The sequence below is a fragment of the Ictidomys tridecemlineatus genome, chromosome 9 (assembly GCF_052094955.1).
Source record: "Ictidomys tridecemlineatus isolate mIctTri1 chromosome 9, mIctTri1.hap1, whole genome shotgun sequence".
NCBI lineage: Eukaryota > Metazoa > Chordata > Mammalia > Rodentia > Sciuridae > Ictidomys > Ictidomys tridecemlineatus.
The window spans coordinates 2173687-2191704 of record NC_135485.1 but is presented as its reverse complement, the minus strand read 5'-3'; the positions used below and the strand labels follow the sequence as shown (position 1 = coordinate 2191704).

Genomic DNA, 18018 nt, shown 5'->3' with positions numbered 1-18018 from the left:
CCTTTGATTTCCAAAGTGAAAATCTGCCCAAGGCCTTAAAAGAAGTGCAATGTGCGCATACTTCAACATGGCATTCTGTTACACTGGTGCCTACGAGGACTTCGCCGCATGGTGGCGATGAAAAGAAAGGTTGATGAACATGAACTCAGTAGGCCTAGCAACTTAATGGTGGTCAGAATAGAAATATTCACAGTCTGGAATTTTCAGCAGTGTTGAAGTCCAAGCAGAACCTTCATGACCATGGAGTCTCCACTTCCAGGCCTGAAAGGCAGGGAGCTGAAAGGTAGGATTCACAGCAGATCCATTCTCACTGGATCCAACTTTCCCCATCCACAAATGAAAAGCTCAGCTAACAGCAGGATGGTCAACGGGGATTTTTTTTGATGGGCCTACTGTAATGAGTGGGTTGTGGCTGCCCAGAACAGTAAACCTCAGCTGTCTTCAAGAAGACTATCATGCGGGGCTGGGGATGTGGCTCAAGCGGTAGCGCGCTCGCCTGGCATGCGTGCGGCCCGGGTTCGATCCCCAGCACCACATACCAACAAAGGTGTTGTGTCCGCCGAGAACTAAAAAACTAAAAAATAAATATTAAAAAAAAAAAAAAAAAAAAAAAAGACTATCATGCTAAATGACTGGGGAACAAGGCCTCCTAAAGGAGGTGATTCCCAAGTTCCCTACAGCTGTTACTAGAGTTTACAAGGCACACATTGAGGAAAGTAGCATGTCAATATGCCAACCATCTGTGTGGTTAAAAAAAAATCATTGTGGGGTCCAAAGTCTTATCAGGAAGAGTCATTAGAGTACTAGGAAAGCCCGAAAAAAAACCTTGCCAGGGATAATGGCACATGCCTGTAATCGCAGTTGCTTGGGAGGCTGAGACAGGAAAATCCCAAGTTCAAAGCCAGCCTCAGCAACTCAGCAAGGCAGTAAGCAACTTAGTAAGACTCTGTGTCAATAGAGTATGTAGCTCAATGGTTAAGCACACCTGGGTTTAATCCCTGGTTACACGCCCCCTCCCCCCAAAAAAAACCCAGCTTCACACTAATTACCCATATGTCCAATGAAGAATTGGATGGGGGAGCTGGGATTGTGGCTCAGTGATGGAGCGTTCGCCTAGAACAGGTGGAACCCGAGTTCGATCCTCAGCACCACAGAAAAATAAAAAAGGCATTGTGTTATGTCCATTTACACTAAAAAATAAATATTAAAAAAAAAAAGAACTGGATAGGCCCATGGCCTTTTTTTAATCAATCATAGAATGAATACAAATACAAGTTTACAAAAGTTTTCTTTCTCTTCATATACAAGATAAACCAAAAGAATACAGTTCTAGCAATGAACAGTATGGCCCTAGCTCAAGAGGCCTACCACCAGGACTGACTTCAATAAGAATTACTTAGCCAAAATCTATCATTAACCATTGAGCTACATACTCTATGACTGCAAAGAGAATACTATATCCCATCAATGAAATAAAACTTCATTATTCTGTTGTTTGGGTCCAGCTCCTCCCACAGCCCTTCTCCGGGCCTGCCAGCACCTCTGTGGCAGACTCCTCTGACTTCCTCCCCAGGGAGGACAGATGCCTGAGCACAAAGGCCACTAGCATTCAGTGTAAAGCACACACTTCACAGGGCTCCACAAAGAGCCCATCGAGGTATGGGAAACCAAATGTTTTCCATAGAATGTTTAAGTATGCAGTAGAATGGACTCAAAAAAATTTTAAATTAGTCTTATGGAATTTAGAAGACAAACAATAAAGATTCCTTTCTTTAAACTTGAGTTTCTAAAACTAAAAGATCAAAGAAAGCAGAAATTACTTTTTCTACCACTCTGGAAAAATACAGTCATTTTAATTCCACCTGCAAAAGAAATGAGCCGTGATCAGCCTGCTCTAGTGTGCAGGGGAGCATCTGCACAGGTACACGTGCAGCACGTAGAGCAAGGACATCCTGCTTGCTGGAACATAATTTTTAATTACCAAAGAACTAATTCCGAAAATATAAATTCAGGCCCTCTCATCTAAACTCCTATCTTTAGAATTATGTAATTTTAAGATCATGCTGGATTACCCAAGGAAGTTGAAAGCTTTTACTCTTTTGGTTACCTCACCATCCGTCCTCCCCAGACTTTTACACACACCCCAAGCTGCAAACAGAACTGGGGTCTGGGAGCAGCATTACCTGCAGGCCCAGGACTGAGTGACAGGCCGGGACCCAGGGAAACCGATCACTCAGCAGCCCCTCTCCAGCTTCTGCCAAGTGCTATGCTCATGTGAGAGGGCCTGAACAATTAGGACGTTGTCAGAGGAGGTTTGTAAGAAGGAATGGGACATCAGTGCACTTGGAATTACATTTCATACTTTCTCAAGTAGCAATGGTTTAGAAAAGCATGCTTAGTTTATCACTGAACGCGGTTACACACACACACACACACACACACACACACATATAAAAACGTATTGACTATCTAAATTCAGTCTCTGAAGTAGCAACATCCTGCAGCTTTCTGAATGGCAAATGACTTGGACGTGACATCATCATTCATCAGACAGAAACAAAAAAAAATCTATAGAAAATACTGAAAGATCAGTTATACAGTGTTAAAATTTCCTAAAATAAAAGATAGATTGTACAATCAGAGTATTGCTAGTAAAAGTGTTCCTCCTTAAAATAGTAAAATAGTAAAAGTGTTCCTCCTTAAAATAAAAAGTGGCAAAGCATCCCTGGATTCAATCCCCAGTACCAAAAATAAAAATAATAGTACCAAAAGAAGTCTAAAGTGAATTCACTTACAAACAAGGACTGAAGTTTGTAGTTAAATGTGAGCAAATTACACTGACCACACAACTAATTTTTTTCAAGGCTGGGAATACACTACAAGACAGTAAGAAGAGAAGATACCTGGGAGAAGTAGGTGTCTACACGGAAAGATAAACAAAGGGCCTATCCCACATCAAACCCCAAAACCAGGTCCAGTGGACAGAGGATCTCAACAGAAAATGTGCATTAACAAGGTTTTTACACAACAGTCATGACCTTGAGGTTATGAAAAGTCAGTCAAACAGGATATGAACAGCACTCACTGCCCATGCTGGGAAAATGTGATAAATTGGAATTCATTAAAATCAGGAATTGTTTCTCAAAAGACACCACTGTATGAGTGAAAAGACAAACTACTAGAATAGGAGGAGATAGGTTCATAGCAGTACCTAATAAAGCTTAACAATCCAAACATTCAACTGAAGATTAAAAAATAATTGGTGCATATTCAAACAATAGAATATTACATAGCAGCAAAAATGATAAAACTAGCCAGACACAGAGGCACATGGTGATAATCCCAGCAACCTGGAAGGCTGAGGCAGAATTGCAAATTCCAGGCCTGCCTCAGCAACTTAGTGAGACCCTGTCTCAAAATAAAAAAATAAAAAGGCCTGAGCTAGAGATGTGGCTCAGTGATAGAATGTTCCTGGGTTCAATTAATGGTATTTAAAAAAAAAAAAAAAAAGTCAAACTACATATTAAATCTTTAAAATATAACATTAAACGATGGGCTACGGATGCAGCTCACTGGAAAGCAATCGGCTGGTATGTGTAGGGCCCCAGGTTAATCCCCAGTGACCTCTCCACCCAAACCAACAAACTGGGCACAACCAAACCAGATTGTTTAAAGATGTATGCTTGTAAAACTAGACAGCAAAGCAAGTAATCACCATAAAATCAGAAAGGCAGCTAAGGGGGAAGATGAGGGAAAAACACTGAAGGCAGAGTCCTCTAGGGTATAGAAGACTAATGTTCTTCTATGACTGGACAACAGTGACTAGTTTCACACACTGTTCTGCAAGTACATTTTATAATACAAAGGAAAACAAGATTCTAAAGCGTGACACTGGTTAAGGAAGGAAAATAATAGAAAAAATACTTATCTTGAAAAACAAAGTAGAGAGGCTGGGGATATGGCTCAAGTGGTAGTGCACTCACCTGGCATGCATGCGGCCCGGGTTCGATCCTCAGCACTACATACAAACAAAGATATTGTATCCACCGAAAATTAAAAAATAAATATTAAAAAATTCTGTCTCTCTCTCTCTTAAAAAAAAAAAAACCAACAATCAAGTAGAACTGATGAAGTGTTTTGTGCTTAACAAAATACAGGTTATACTTTTCAGTACCCATTTTATAACTACTATATCCTGAGAACTTAGTATGAGCTAGATACTCTGGACTTGTCAATTAAAACAAACACTCTGTCCTCATATAGCTCACATTCTAGGACAGGAGTCAGGCACACAAAGAACTACCTTGAGGTGATGCTAACAAAAAACAAAGCCGGAGAAAGGGACCAGACAGTGACAGATCACCTGATCAGTCTTCAAGAGAAACCTCAGGCCATGTGCTCATCAACACAGGTTTGTACAAATAGAAGGATAAACTAGTACGCAAATATACACACTACCAGAGCAGCCGTGCTGCTGTAATTCAGGTTTTTAATAGAGAAAACTGCAGATTATCCTGAAGCTGTAAGAAATCTAGCATATACTTAACTCAGTTTCCCCCAATGGTAACATTTTGCAAAAGTACAGCTTATCACAATCAGAATTATCAGCATTGACACACACCCACACACAGCTAAGTGCAGGAAGCCATCAGTAAAAAACACATGAGCATCTTCTCTTGACATAAAGCTTTTAGGTATAACCTTGGGAACTGCCAGGCAATACATTGCCCAAGGCACATGACCTTTAGTTTCCCTCTGCTAGGAAGATCTCTCCTGGTAGCTCCAGAGATGGGTATAACCTGTTGGGAACTGGACAGCCCACCTTTAATCTTTTTTGGAGAAGAACATTCTATGAAAGACCTTTGAAGTCCCCCAATATAAATAAAGCAGGTGGGGCTCTATTTTGCCTTTAGTATAGAAGCTCGATCATTCTGATAGGCTAACCTGTCCAGCCCTGGCTTTTTGAAAATATTTTCTGAGTCCTTCGTTGTTTTATTTTTCCTAGCTTTTATTTCTCAGCTAGCCCATTCTACTGAGGGGAACCAGGTGAGAGCTCAGGATAGCGAACATTTCCATCACAAGAACCCTGCTCTGGGGCTGGAGATGTGGCTCAAGCGGTAGCGCGCTCTCCTGGCATGCGTGCGGCCCGGGTTCGATCCTCAGCACCACATACCAACAAAGATGTTGTGTCCGCCGAGAACTAAAAAATAAATATTAAAAATTCTCTCTCTCTCTCTCTCCCTCTCTCCTCTCTCATTCTCTCTTTAAAAAAAAAAAAAAAAAAGAACCCTGCTCTGCCCTTTTATTACCAACTCACCTCCTTCCTTCCCCCCTCCACATCTCCACATCATTACCCTGTCCCTAACCCCTGACAACCACCAATCCAGTCTCCATTCCTAAAATGATGTCATTTTTCAAATATTATACAAATGAAATCATACAATAAGTAAAAATGTGAGGATTGGCCTTTTCACCAGCACAATTTCCTTGAGATTCATCCAGACCACTGCAGGTATCAGCAGCTGAGTTCCTCTTTACTGACCAAGCAGTTTAAACAGTCACCATTGAAAGACTTCAAAGCTGATTGCAGTTTGGGAATGTTACGACTAAACCTTCGAGGAATACTGGTATACAACTTTTTGTGTGAACCTACGTTTTCATTTCTCCAGGATTAATACCCACAGGTACAGCTGCAGGGTCACTGCAACAGAAATTGAAATGTTGGTTTGTATAAGAAACTGCCAAACCACTTTCCAGAGAAGCCATACTATTTTATATTCCCACGAACAGTAATGAAATAACCCAGTTCACCACATTCTCACCAGCATTTGGTGTTGCTTTTTAAAAACATATATTACTTGTTTTTCCACACAAGCTTTTATTGGTGTACAAGGCCTTCCACATGAACAACCTTCTACTCTAGCCTCCCTCTCTAACCAAGTCTCCTATTTCTGCCCTTCATTTTGCCACTGGCCACCTCCCATCCCTGTGATATGGAAAACATTCCTACCTTCTGTTCACTCTACCTGGACCTCTCTTCTTTCACATATCCAATGCTCACCCCTCTTTCTGTGCCAGTGCTACCTTTCAGTGCAGCTCACTTCAAATCCTGCCACCTCTCCTCTCAGTCCGCTGTTGTTCTCCACAGTATCTGTCATTGCTGGTCTTGTTCCCTGGGCCCAGAACAGCACCTGATACACCCTAGGCACTGTGTAAAAGGGATCCTTTCAGGTCACCCAGTCAGACCCCACTTAGGGCCTCATGACCAGTAGCTGGGAGCACAACCTACTTCACAGCTACACAAAAGCTCGGCTCAATGGCTCTAGGACAAATGTCACATGGCCTCAGCTACACCAGGACACACTCTTCCCTTCCAAATTCAACAACAGAGGTGAAGCCCAGATGCAGCTCCTCAACTCTAATATGCATATAAATCACTCACAGAACTTGTTAAAATGCAGGCTCTGATTAGGTAGGTTCAAGGGTAGACAGAAATGCTGCATTCTTCAAAGCCCCCAAAAGACGGCACACACAGTCCTGAGATCACACCAGAACAGCAAGGATTTCTGATCTCAACACAGATTCTGGTCCTGAGCTGATTCAATTTATTGCAACATTAAAAAGTTCCTTCTCACTGTCTGAACAGACTGAATGTCCTGAGGGTGGACCCACTCAGAGGCAGTTTACCAAATAGCTGACTCTCCTATAGGGGCTGGCAGTGATGGAGGTGGGGACTCTTAAGGTGCATAAAACACACTACTCACACATTCTAAAAGCAGGAAAATGTGAAAGTTTGCCTACAGTTGTCTTTTTAAAAAGATATCCTACAAATCAATTAATAAGAACTATATACACTGCTATGAAAAAAATACAATATAGTGTCCTACAAACAAAAGCAAACACTTAAATGCTTGCCTATGCATTTAAAAATCTGGGAAGAAAAAAGAAAAAAAAATCTGGGTAGAAAACAAATAACTGTTATCTTTTGGGAATAAGACTAGGAGAGTGAACTGGGGGAGATATTCTGCTTTCCATCTTCATGCTGCTTGAGGATGTTTTTATGGTATATATGTGTGGCTTCTAAAATTTTTTAAACTAGTTAATAAAAGCAGCCAAAAAAGAAAAGCTTCCCCAAAGCAGTCCTTTCACTATTTTAATCGAGGAGTGGGCAAAATGCAGTTTGCCTGATTTTAGCCAGTCCACATGCTAAGAAATGCTTTTACATTTTTAAATGGCTATGAAATTTTAAAAATATTGTCACACTGGGTGTGAGAACAAGTTTCTTGTTTTGTTGCAGCTCCAGAAAAATGTTGGCACCAGATACTATTAAGATTTTTTTAAGGATTAATAAAAACATAAGGACTAGTATTTTCTCACAGTACCTTGGAGGTTGAAAACAGAATGTCCACATACAGCCAATCTCTGATGCAGACAGCATCTTTTTTTTTTTAGTTGTAGATGGACACAATACCTTTATTTTATCTTTATTCAGTGCTGAGGATCAAATCCAGTGTCCTCCACATACGAGGCGAGCACTCTACCACTGAGCCACAACCCCAGTCCCTGCAGACAGCATCTTGATAATGCAGGTGCCCGCCACACCCACACAGCTGGGCTCACCTGGGCAGTGTCTCCTTCGTTCCTGCAGCAAGCACACTATCCAGCTCACAGCCTAAGAGTTGGAGAAGGGGGAGGTGGAGTCAGGAGGAAGGCAGGGCACTGCTGCCCAGAGCCCAGGGCTGCAGGTTGAATTTTCCTACCACCACCCAGAAATTCCTGCCAGTGAGTGGAACAAGGAGCCCTCTGGCAGGGACCAGCACAGTAATATCAGATTTCTTGGCAGTCTGATTTAGAATTCACAATTTGTTTTCTCTAAGAAAGCATTGTTAAAATGTTGGTTTATTTCTACCATTAACACTACTTCCTTGTAAGTTAAACAAGTTAGTGGGTTTCAGCTTAAAAAGCTAAGTATGGGAAGCCAGGAGCAGTGGCGCATGCCTGTAATACCAGCAACTCTAAATAAAATACAAAAAAGGGCTGGGGATGTGGCCCAGTGGCTAAATGCCCCTGGGTTTAATCCCCAGTACCAAAAACAAAAACAAAAACACCTAAGCATCGGGCCAGGGTTGTAGCTCAGTGGTAGAACGCTTGCTTCACATGTATGAAGCACTGGGTTGGATTCTCAGCAACACATATAAATAAATAAAGGTCCACTGAATGAATGAATGAATGAATGAATGAATGAAAAAAATACATATATACACACACACACACACACACACACACACACACACACACATATATATATATAAAATTAAACAAAAAAAAAAAAGCTAAGCATCATTTACATCCTTTTAGTAGGAACTCCCCCACCCCTGGCCCCTGAATTCCAAATGTTCTCATAAATTACTTTGAACAGCAATCTGTCCAAGTTCTCAGGAGCTACACAGAACATATTTTCTGGCTCCACAGTTTACAGGGCAGCTGAAGGGATAAGATTTTTTGGTTGATAAGTCACATGCAGAGCTTGCGGGACAGCTCCTGCAGGCAGCTAGGCCAGAGTGAGACCACACAAGACCTGACACTCACTCAAACCTGAAGGACACTGAGGATGTTCCTAGCACCTGGCGTGAGCTCCATAGGCACATAAAGCAACAGACAGGCCACCCGGGCCCTCTCCTGTTAACACACCCACCACAGGGAAGCAGGGAACTGAGGCTGCAGCAGAGAGGGAAGGACCTCTGACAGATGAAGCAACATGACTCATGCTAGCCCAGCATCTGCTGGCGTGAGAGCTGAGACTCTGCTGACAGACTACTGAACGCCCTGGCCTCTTGTTTATAGTAGGGTCCAGAGATTCTGCAAAGTTTCTAAAGGTGGCTGAAGCAGTGGACTTCTTTCTGGAAGATGTCAGAAAAGAAGTCCACAAGCATTTATGTGACGCTGATACTTGAAGACAGCCTTTCAGATGTTACTGAAGAAACCAACCTAAAAGCCCAAGGTTCTCATGCATTCCCACCAACTACAGGAACAAAGACACAGGAAGGATCTGAAAAAGCCCCTTACTCAGGTGGAAGTGAACAGGTTTTAAGACCTCACCTACAGGAGAAGTGTGGTTTTAGAAGTGAGCTTCACACTATCAGTGAAGAACTGAGATGCAGACTGAAGGCTAATGAGAGGAAAAAGGCGGCACAATCTACAAGCAAACAGGGCACGTCAAGGACCAAGGCCAGTCCTACAAGAGAAAGGCAGAGTCCTATGTGAGATGTGGTCATGGTTTGAGATGCAGGAACTGGGCAACTTGGAGGACCAGGATAGGAAAACCTTCCACAGCACCAGACTGAGGACAACTTTTGGTTCTTGTTGACTCCTGCTGAGGAAAAGTAGTCAAGACATTTCAAGAGAGCAGGACAACACACCGAGGCTAAACAAGGAGATGTTAGACTTGGTGGTCTCTCAGGAGCGGAAGCTCTCCACATGACAGGTAACTGGCCCTGGGGCCAAGGGGGATGCTTTATGAGGACTCCCACTATTCCTGATGTTTCTGCTTTTGCCTCTTCTCCATCCTACAGCAAGACAGACTGGGTTTTTTTCAACTATTCCTGGATGTCTAGTCAGCAGGAGACAGCTCACGGAAGAGCCCACTAAGCCTCCTGCCACAGAGCACCATCTCCCTGCCCCCTCAGTGTCCTGCTCCATCAGAACAAATGAGCAGACACTAGGGGAGTCTTTTTTTTGGAACCAGGGTTTGAAACCAGGGGCACTTAACCACTGAGCCACATCCCCAACGCTTTTTTTTTATTATTTTATTTTATTTAGAGACAGGGTCTCACTGTTGCTTAGGGCGTTTTGTTCTAATCAAGTCCTCTTGGTTCTACCATCAAAATCCAGTCACTCCTCACCTTGCCCACTGCCCATCCCTTACATAATTCAACATCATTTCTCACCCAATGGATCACTGCAATGGCTTTCAGCTAGTTTCCTGTTTTCTGTCTGTGTTCCCCTTTACTCCACTGTCAAAGTGCATTTTAAAATGGCATTCAGGCCACTACTCTGATCTAATCCTCCAATGACTTCTCCCTCAAATAATGGAGAATGTCTACTTCACCACAAGGAAAGTGGTATTGATCTGGTACCATATGCCCTGCATCCCTCGGACCTCACCTCCTACAAGAATTGCCCCCTAACTCAAGTCACCCAATAAAAATGACCTCCTTGCTGTTCATCCCACAGGGGGTGCTTTGGACACATTCTCACTGCAGTGTGTATGGAATGTCCCTCCAGACACCTGTGCATTAGATCCTTGACACTTTTCTGGGGTGTAATGAAAAGCCATGAAATTAGTGGACACTCCCTCAACACCCTATCTAAAACATCAAAACTGTATTAGCTTAGATGTTTCCTAGTCCCTTCCCTGCTCTGCTGTTCCTCTTCACTTATTATTAACATGTTATACACTTTATCTCTCTTGCTGTCTCCATCTCTCCCTAGAATGAAAACTTCATTAGGGCACAGCTCTGTTCACTGCTGAGCCCGGCATTCGTAACAGTGCCAGACACACAGAAATCACTAAACATTTACTGATGAATAAATACAACTACCATCAGGGGAAAACTAGGCGGGAATCCGAAGAATGAGAATGTGTCAAAATCTAATGCCAATGCCTCACAATAATTGTTAGGGCCCTAGAAAGCATGCCAGACTTGCAGAGACTATGACCAGCCCCACAGAGAAGTCTGCATCCTATATGCTGAGCAAAAAGCAGGCACTTAGACACTCTGAATGTGGCTGTAACACTATAGTTTCCTACAATAGAACAAAAACCATAAAAATAGAACAGATACTTTCACCTTGCTTTGGCCAGTCTCACTTTAGGAAGGGACTTCAGCTAAAGCACATGAACAGGTATGCCAAAATCTAAACTTACAGCAGTGAGTTTGTTCCTCAAGACTGATGAATATCTGCTTTCTCAACAGCAAAATACACAGAAATATGATATGGATAGATTTTATTTTAAAGAACTATAAGTAAGCTTAATGCAGTTGATTTCAGAGCATGCTAAGAACCTTTAAAAGTTACTATGCTAAACTGCTTTTGTTTTCAAATAATTTAAAATCTATTGTAATAAATGCACAGATTGTATCCAGAAGGATACATAAGAAGTATACCACAGTGCTTGATCCTGGGGATAGAGCTAGGCATGCAGGAGAAAGCATGGAACTGAGTTATGTTAATGTATCACTTATGCAAAAATAATAGATTAAATCTGTTTAAAGCAGCCTCACAGCAGTAAGGTCTTTCTTACCATCCAGAGCCTGCTTAGTGTTTATACAAGATACATGCAATGTGTGAAGTTCCATGACTCCTACCATACACAGAGGCACTACAATAAGACTTTATAATGACCAGAAACTAATTGTGCAGAAATACATCAAATTGATTTTTTTAAATTCCTCTAAGTATCCAAACAGATTTTTCCCCTTTTAGAAGAAAAATTTATTCCAAAAAACAAACCAACATTACTCTCCAAATCCTCATTTTCTAATTAAACTCTCAGGACAGGGAAGGACTCCATCAGAAAATAAAGAACAAGAAATATTACTAAAATGAATGATTTTCAATGGAGTGAGATTCTTTAAGGTGCTGCTTCCTTATTGCCATCCATATTGTACAAATCTCGGTCAGAAATAAAACGCTCAGAGGTCGGAGAAAGGCCTGAACTGCAGCAAGGAACAGGCCCAACGTTCAGCATTCAGATTTCCAGGGGAAGACCTATGGTTCCGTTAGATATTATTAATGGTCTTTTTCTGTTCCAAAAATTCTCCCCAAAATGAGCAGCAGAGATCCCCCTGGCTTCCAAAGAGTAACGAATGTCAGCAATGAAGCAAACAGGAGCTCTTTTACCGGCACGCCTGAGATGTTCCTGGAGCCTGCAGATGCCCCATGCTCTAGCAAGCTCAATGCAATATAGCTGAAATGTAAAACTCATTCATCCCCCCACAAAAAACTGCACCCCACTAAGTGTCGGCTTAATTTTTAACAGAAAATATGAAATACGCTTCAGTCAACTTTTCCTAAAATGCCAATCAATTTTATTAATTCTGTAAGTAGTTCACCACCTACTTGGGAATCACGACTCGTGCAAAATGCCTGCAGAACAACTTGAGCTTAAATGAGTCTCTCCGGTGATGTTCTAAAACCCTGTTACTCCACTGCCATCAAAAACTAAAGGAATGCCTCGTGTAGGGAGCGCCTCAAGTCACAGGCTGTCTGAAGTGCCACTTGCAAAGGGAACCTCCCATTGGACGCATCCTCGCTCCCCCGCCCCCCCCCCGCGCCGCGGAGCAGACCGACAGGCATGATGTCACCCACTATCCCGCAGCTCGCGCCCCGGCCCGCTCCTGGCGAGCTGCGCCCCGAGAGGGAGCGGCCGCGGGCCCCGGCGCGGCCCCACCACAGTCATGGTTCCTCGCCAGCCAAGAGAAGCAAGTTCGCTCCCTAACTCTCCACTCGCAGGGGAGGGTGAGAGGGCCGGGGCGACGCCCATCGGCGAGTTGGGGACAGGCCTCCTGGCAGAGGGCACCCAGGCGAGGGCGGGCGACCCTCCGTGGGGCTGCGCGGTCGCCGTCGCCCGCGCGCAGGCTCAGGTCGCGGGGTCCGCCCGGACTCACGGTCGGGGCAGCGGCTCCTCGGCCACAGCCGGGCCGGGCGGCGGCGGCGGCGGGGGCGGCTGCAACTGCAGCGGCGGCGGCTGAGGAGGCGGCGGCGGCGGTTGCTGCTGCTGCTGCTGCTGCTGCTGCTGAAAGGACTTGAGGGACTCGAAGGCCTTCATCAGCTTTTCCAGGGTCGCCATGACAGCCTCCCGCTTCGCGGGGCAGCCCCCGGAGGCCTCGGGCCGACTCGCGCAACGCGGCGCAGCTCAACAGAGGAGTAATGAATGGGGCTCGGCGCCACAGGGAGAAGTGGAACCCCAGCGCCCGGCCATCTTGGGCCAGTCCCGGCAGCCCCCGCAGCGCCCTGCGTCTCGCAACGCGGCGCCGGCGGGGGAGGGGCCACGCAGGGCCTGCGGGATTGACAGCCCGAGGCGGGGACCTCCGCCAATGGCCGGCTGGTGCGCTGGCCCACCCCCGCCTCCACACGGTCGCCCTTAGTAGCCACCGCCCCTCAAAGATCGCGGCGCCACTCCTCAGCGTAGACGCAGGACTCAGCGGAAAGGGGGCGGGGAGATCTGCTAGGAGGCGGGACAAAGCGGAAGGGGCGGGGCGAGTGCGAGGCTTGTCGGCGGGGCGGGTTGTGGGCGTGGTGGCGGGGCGGGGCGAGGAGGTGGGCAGGGCGCGGCGAAAGCGGGTGGTTTCTCCGGGAGGAAAGGTCCTAGTGACCGGCGCTCGCGCGCTGGGGAAGGCCCAAGGCGACTCCCGGACTCTCCGCAAGAACCAGCTCTAGCGCGGAGCTGGAGGCCCTGCGTGCCTCCTTGTCCATCGAGCTGGCCGGTGGCCTGAGCTAGGGGCTTGCTCTCGACAGCTCGGCGGACACCATGTTGGGGGCTCCTGGACAGGAGGAGGGAGACAGTGAGTGGCCCCTGCGCAGGACTCGGGGCTCCGTGTGGTCCCAGGCCTCCAGAGGGACTGGTCTGGGACAGGCACAGATGAGCCATGGCTGCTGCCCGAAGAGGCTGCAGTTAGTGCAGAGAGAAGCAGCTTTAATCATAGAGACACCCCACAGGAAGAACTCTCCAGCCCAGGGGTGTCCCCTCTGTGGGAGAGCAACTCTGCCCTGGACGTTGGGCAGGACCTCCAAGGCACTCCTTGTGCCCAGGCGTGTAAGCAGGCGCTGGGCAGGTCCTAGTTTCCAGGATCTCCCTGCCTGATGGGAAGATGGGAGAACAAGCAGAGGGGCACCAAGGGTGGGGGGCACCAATGGGGAGTTCCTGCAGTTTGTGCAGCAGGGAGTGGGGTTGGCCTCAGGGAGAGCATTCTGGGCAGTGATGAGCGGCTACAGCCCACTTGGAACACATCTGCAACTCAGAGTCTCTGTTGGGTGTCCACAGTTTACACCTCCACCTGCTCTCAGATCCTGTCAGCTGTTCCAAAGTGATCAGGTAAAGGGAAATAGAGAGGGATAGCAGCAGCCCTCTCTTCCCAGGAAGAACTGCAGAGAACCGTGTTTAGGATTCAGTTCCCAGTTGTTAAGGTCTTTGTCCACTATGTGGGCATGCCAGCTCCCACAGAGGCAGGCCATGCCAGCAGGGCTCTAGGTTCTTAGTTGTTGCCCTAGGCAGATTTGTACTATGGATCTTGAGCCCCACCTCCTGGAACCAAAACCCTGTGAACCCTAAGAGCTGCCAAATTAGAGAGGTCCACGTGGCCTGAACCAAGAGTCAGGGAGAACTGAGGCTTTCAGCCTAATGACCCAAGGGGAACAGTCCTGCCACAACCAGTTGCTGGAAGGGAGCCTCTCCCAGTCCTGCTTTTAACTGAGAGGCAGCTGCTACTTGAGCCAACCTAGTCAGACGTGGGGGAAGAGAGGACCCAGTTAAGCTATGCCCAGATTCCTGACCTACAGAAACTGAGGTCCAACTGTGGGTTGGAAAGCCACTACATTTTGGGATGACTTACAATGCAGCCACGGATAGGGCATTGGTTTGCTTGGGCTGCTGTAACAAAGTACCACAGACTGGGGTTTAAATAGTAGAAATTTATAAATTTTTGTTTTATAAAGTTCAGTTTTAAAGCTCACAGAAAATTTTGGAATCATCCAAAAAGAGAAAAGATTAACACAGTGAACAATTAGACCTTGTCTCTCCAAAGTCTTAAAAATGGGCACAGTGCCTGAACGCAAAGACACTTCAGTAATTTATCCTAGAAGAACAACCAGGAATATGGAATTTAAAAAACAGAATCATTTGTTACAGCAACATCAGAACAAAAAAATACAAATGGCAAATTATTAAATGAATCATCATACAGTCATATGACAGAAAACCCATGGCAGAAGCCCACGTAGAAGTGCATCTGTGACCCAGCAAAGTTTACAGAGCATTGGCAGATTACTGTGTGTATCATGACACACACCCCTTTATCCAGAAAAACACACATACACATAGTAAGAGACTAGGTATCTAGTCACCAAGATGTCCACAGTGACTCTCTGTCTGCACAGAGGAACTAAGGGTGATGTATTTTTTTTTTTAATTTTAATATTTATTTATTTATTTATTTTAGTTCTTGGCGGACACATCTTTGTTGGTATGTGGTGCTGAGGATCAAACCCAGGCCACACGCGTGCCAGGCGAGCGCACTACCGCTTGAGCCACATCCCTAGCCCTAAGGGTGATCTATATCTGAATCTTTGTGCTTTTCTGTGTTTTCCAAATTTTCAGCAGTGAAATAGCAGTACTATTCAGAGGAAAAATATATAGCTGGATGGGCAGCTAAAAATGAAACTAGCAGCAGACTTGTGACTGATCAAAGAGAGGAGGTAGTGAAGCAGCCCAACTCTCACCAGCTGGGGACGGGGAGGGCAGTCCTGAGTCCTAGGCCAGGTGGAAGCACAGGCCAGGCAAAGCTGGAAAAGGAAGGAAACATGAAGGAGACCCAGCAGCTACTGAGAGTGGAGAGATTGCCTGGCTGGCCCTGGCCCTGCCCCCACAAGAGGTGGGAGCAGGAGCAGAGGTGAAGGTGTAGGCCAGGAGTGGAGCAAGAGGGGCCCCTGCCCAGATGCAGGCACACAGCAAGCGTGGGCATGGTCTCGCTTTGCCGCTGTCCCTCCAGTGACTAGGCTGTGGTGTGACTTTGTACTGTATTAACTGGCCCTACTGGTGTGTTTGGGTTTCAGTCTCCCATTTGTTCTCTGCACTTCCCATCAGTCCTTTGTCGCCTTTTCTGTCTTGCCTATTTGGGGATGGTTAAAGTCTCATTCTACTTTTGAACCTCCACTTGTTTGAAAGCTATGCACTGTCTTCTTTCAGTGTACACCCTAGAAATTACAGCATCAGTCCTCCGGGTATCTAGATCTGGCAATGGCCAACACTTTAGCCTTTCCTCCCTAGTACAGAAAACTTCACAATAGTAAATACAACTTTCCTCTCCTCTCAGTTTAGAGGGTATTATTGGCATGTGTTTTAGTTAAATGCAGATATACACACACATATTAAAAAAGACATCGATACAGTAATTGCTGAATAGTTAGCATTTATTTAAATCGGCCCACCTATTTATGACTTTTTTTTACTCTTCTTTTGTATATCTATAATCTTCCATTGAGATAATTTTCTTCTGCCTGGAATACATGCTTTAGAATTTATCTGACAGTGGATCTTGTATTGCCAAAATTCTTGATTTTACCTTCATTCTTTTGTTGGTGCTGGGGGTGGGGGTGTGCTGGGAATGAAATCTAGGCAAGTGCTCTGCAGTGAGTCACACCTGACTCCACCTTCTTTTTTTTAATATTATTTTTCAATTTTAGGTGGACACAATATCTATTTTTATGTGGTGCTGAAAATCAAACCCAGTGTCTCACACACTCTAGGTGAGCACGGCACCACGCCCCCCCCCTTTTAAAAATATTTATATTTTAGTTGTAGTTGGACACAATACCTTTATTTTATTTATTTTTATGTGGTCCTGAGGATTGAACCCAGGACCTCGCAGAGCTAGGTGAGCACTCTCCCGCTGAGCCACAACCTCAGCCCCTCTCCTTGATTCTTAATGGCTTTTTGGTTGGGGATAGAATTCATTGTTGGCGGTTATTTTCCTTCAGCAGATTGAAGACCCGGATAACACCACCTCTGGCTTCACATGCTCACCACTGAGAAGTCAGCTGTTGATTTAGCAGTTGCTCCTCAAGAAGATCGCATGTGATTCTTTGCTCTGGCCACTTTATGAAAACGATCCTTGGTTTCTGTAGTTGGTGTGGAGTACCTGCATGTGCAAGGAGAGACCCAGCCACTGTTGACAGGCCGCCTGGGATGCCCTTCAGCATCCAGCAGGAGGCAGGGGAGAGGTGAGCGTGGTGTTCTTTTCACCAGCAGGCTGGTGCTCAAGCCTGGAGTCTCCTGACTGGCCAGTTTGAAGCCTTTCAGGCTGTTTCCTTCCAAATCCCTGGATATACACAGTATGATAGGAACAAAGAACCTGTCCTGCTGTACCGAGTGTGCTGTGACCAGCAGGACCTGACACTGACTTAGGTCCCATAGGATGATGAGAACGTGGGAGACAGGTGCCTCTCCAGGTGACTCTGTTTCCCCCATTAAGCCCACTGCATGCCTGTCCCGCGGGTGTGCCTGTCATTATCTGGGCGTGGGTAGCAGTGTGAATCTGCCTTCCTTGCCTCTGCCTGGAATGAGCTGGGCTGGATCAATGTGCTGGTGGCCTTCACCAGCCTGGAGCCCTCTCAGGTTCTGTCCCTCTGCCCCTCTCCTCCTGGCACTCCAGGTCAGCGTCTGTCAGGGCTCTCCACCAGACCCCATCTTCTGTCATTTCTACTGTTTTGCCTCTGGTGGCTCTGTTCTGGTTAGTTTCATCTGGTTTATCTTATTAATCCCCTCTGGTTGTTTCTGTTCTGCTACTAAACCTTTGCTTAACCATCAAGTTCTGGAATTTTGTAGTTTTCAGGACTGGAATGTCTACCTCTTTCTACAGTAAGCAGTGTCACTTCTGCTAGGTTCTAGTTCCCTGAAAAACCTTCCAGCCACGCAGGCTTTCTCCTGACCTCACAGTGTGCTGTTTCAGAGTTTCTCAGTTCCAAGCTGGAGCCTCTAAGCATGCCTCTCCTTTTAAGTACCTGCCCATTCTCACTCACCAGGCCTCGTCTCGCATGCATGGTTATCTTTGTGTACTGGACATTCTATCTGGAAATCATTATAGAAGTAATTTGAAAGTTAAGGTATTATCTTCCAGAAAAAAGATTTTTTTTCAATGCCACACTCCTAGGGATCCTGGAAGACTTGGGTTCTCTTAATCCAAGTTCCAGTTTTGAGAAATGGTTGGAATGTGGTTGGAATGCAGAAAGTTGGTCTGG

General features: G+C 45.6%; 2 protein-coding genes across 21 annotated transcripts in view; both read right to left on the bottom strand.

The window, feature by feature from the left end:
• Positions 1 to 13033, bottom strand: part of Htt (huntingtin) — a 133959-nt gene extending 120926 nt beyond the window's left edge. Inside the window, exon 1 of one of the 2 annotated variants that reach the window (XR_013425629.1) lies at positions 12672 to 13033. Coding sequence is in view for 1 of the 2 variants with exons in the window: in XM_005319002.5 (XP_005319059.2) it covers positions 12672 to 12853 (182 nt within the window). In the remaining variant the exon portion in view is untranslated. The remainder of the gene's footprint in view (positions 1 to 12671) is intronic. The other variant, XM_005319002.5, reaches the window with a different exon arrangement.
• Positions 13034 to 16173: 3140 nt separating this feature from the next.
• Grk4 (G protein-coupled receptor kinase 4) overlaps positions 16174 to 18018 on the bottom strand; it is an 87378-nt gene continuing 85533 nt past the window's right edge. For all 19 annotated transcript variants that reach the window (XM_021722146.3, XM_078020899.1, XM_078020898.1 and 16 more), the window contains one exon: positions 16174 to 16919. In XM_021722146.3, the coding sequence (XP_021577821.1) occupies positions 16841 to 16919 (79 nt within the window). In that variant the 3' untranslated portion in view covers positions 16174 to 16840. The remainder of the gene's footprint in view (positions 16920 to 18018) is intronic.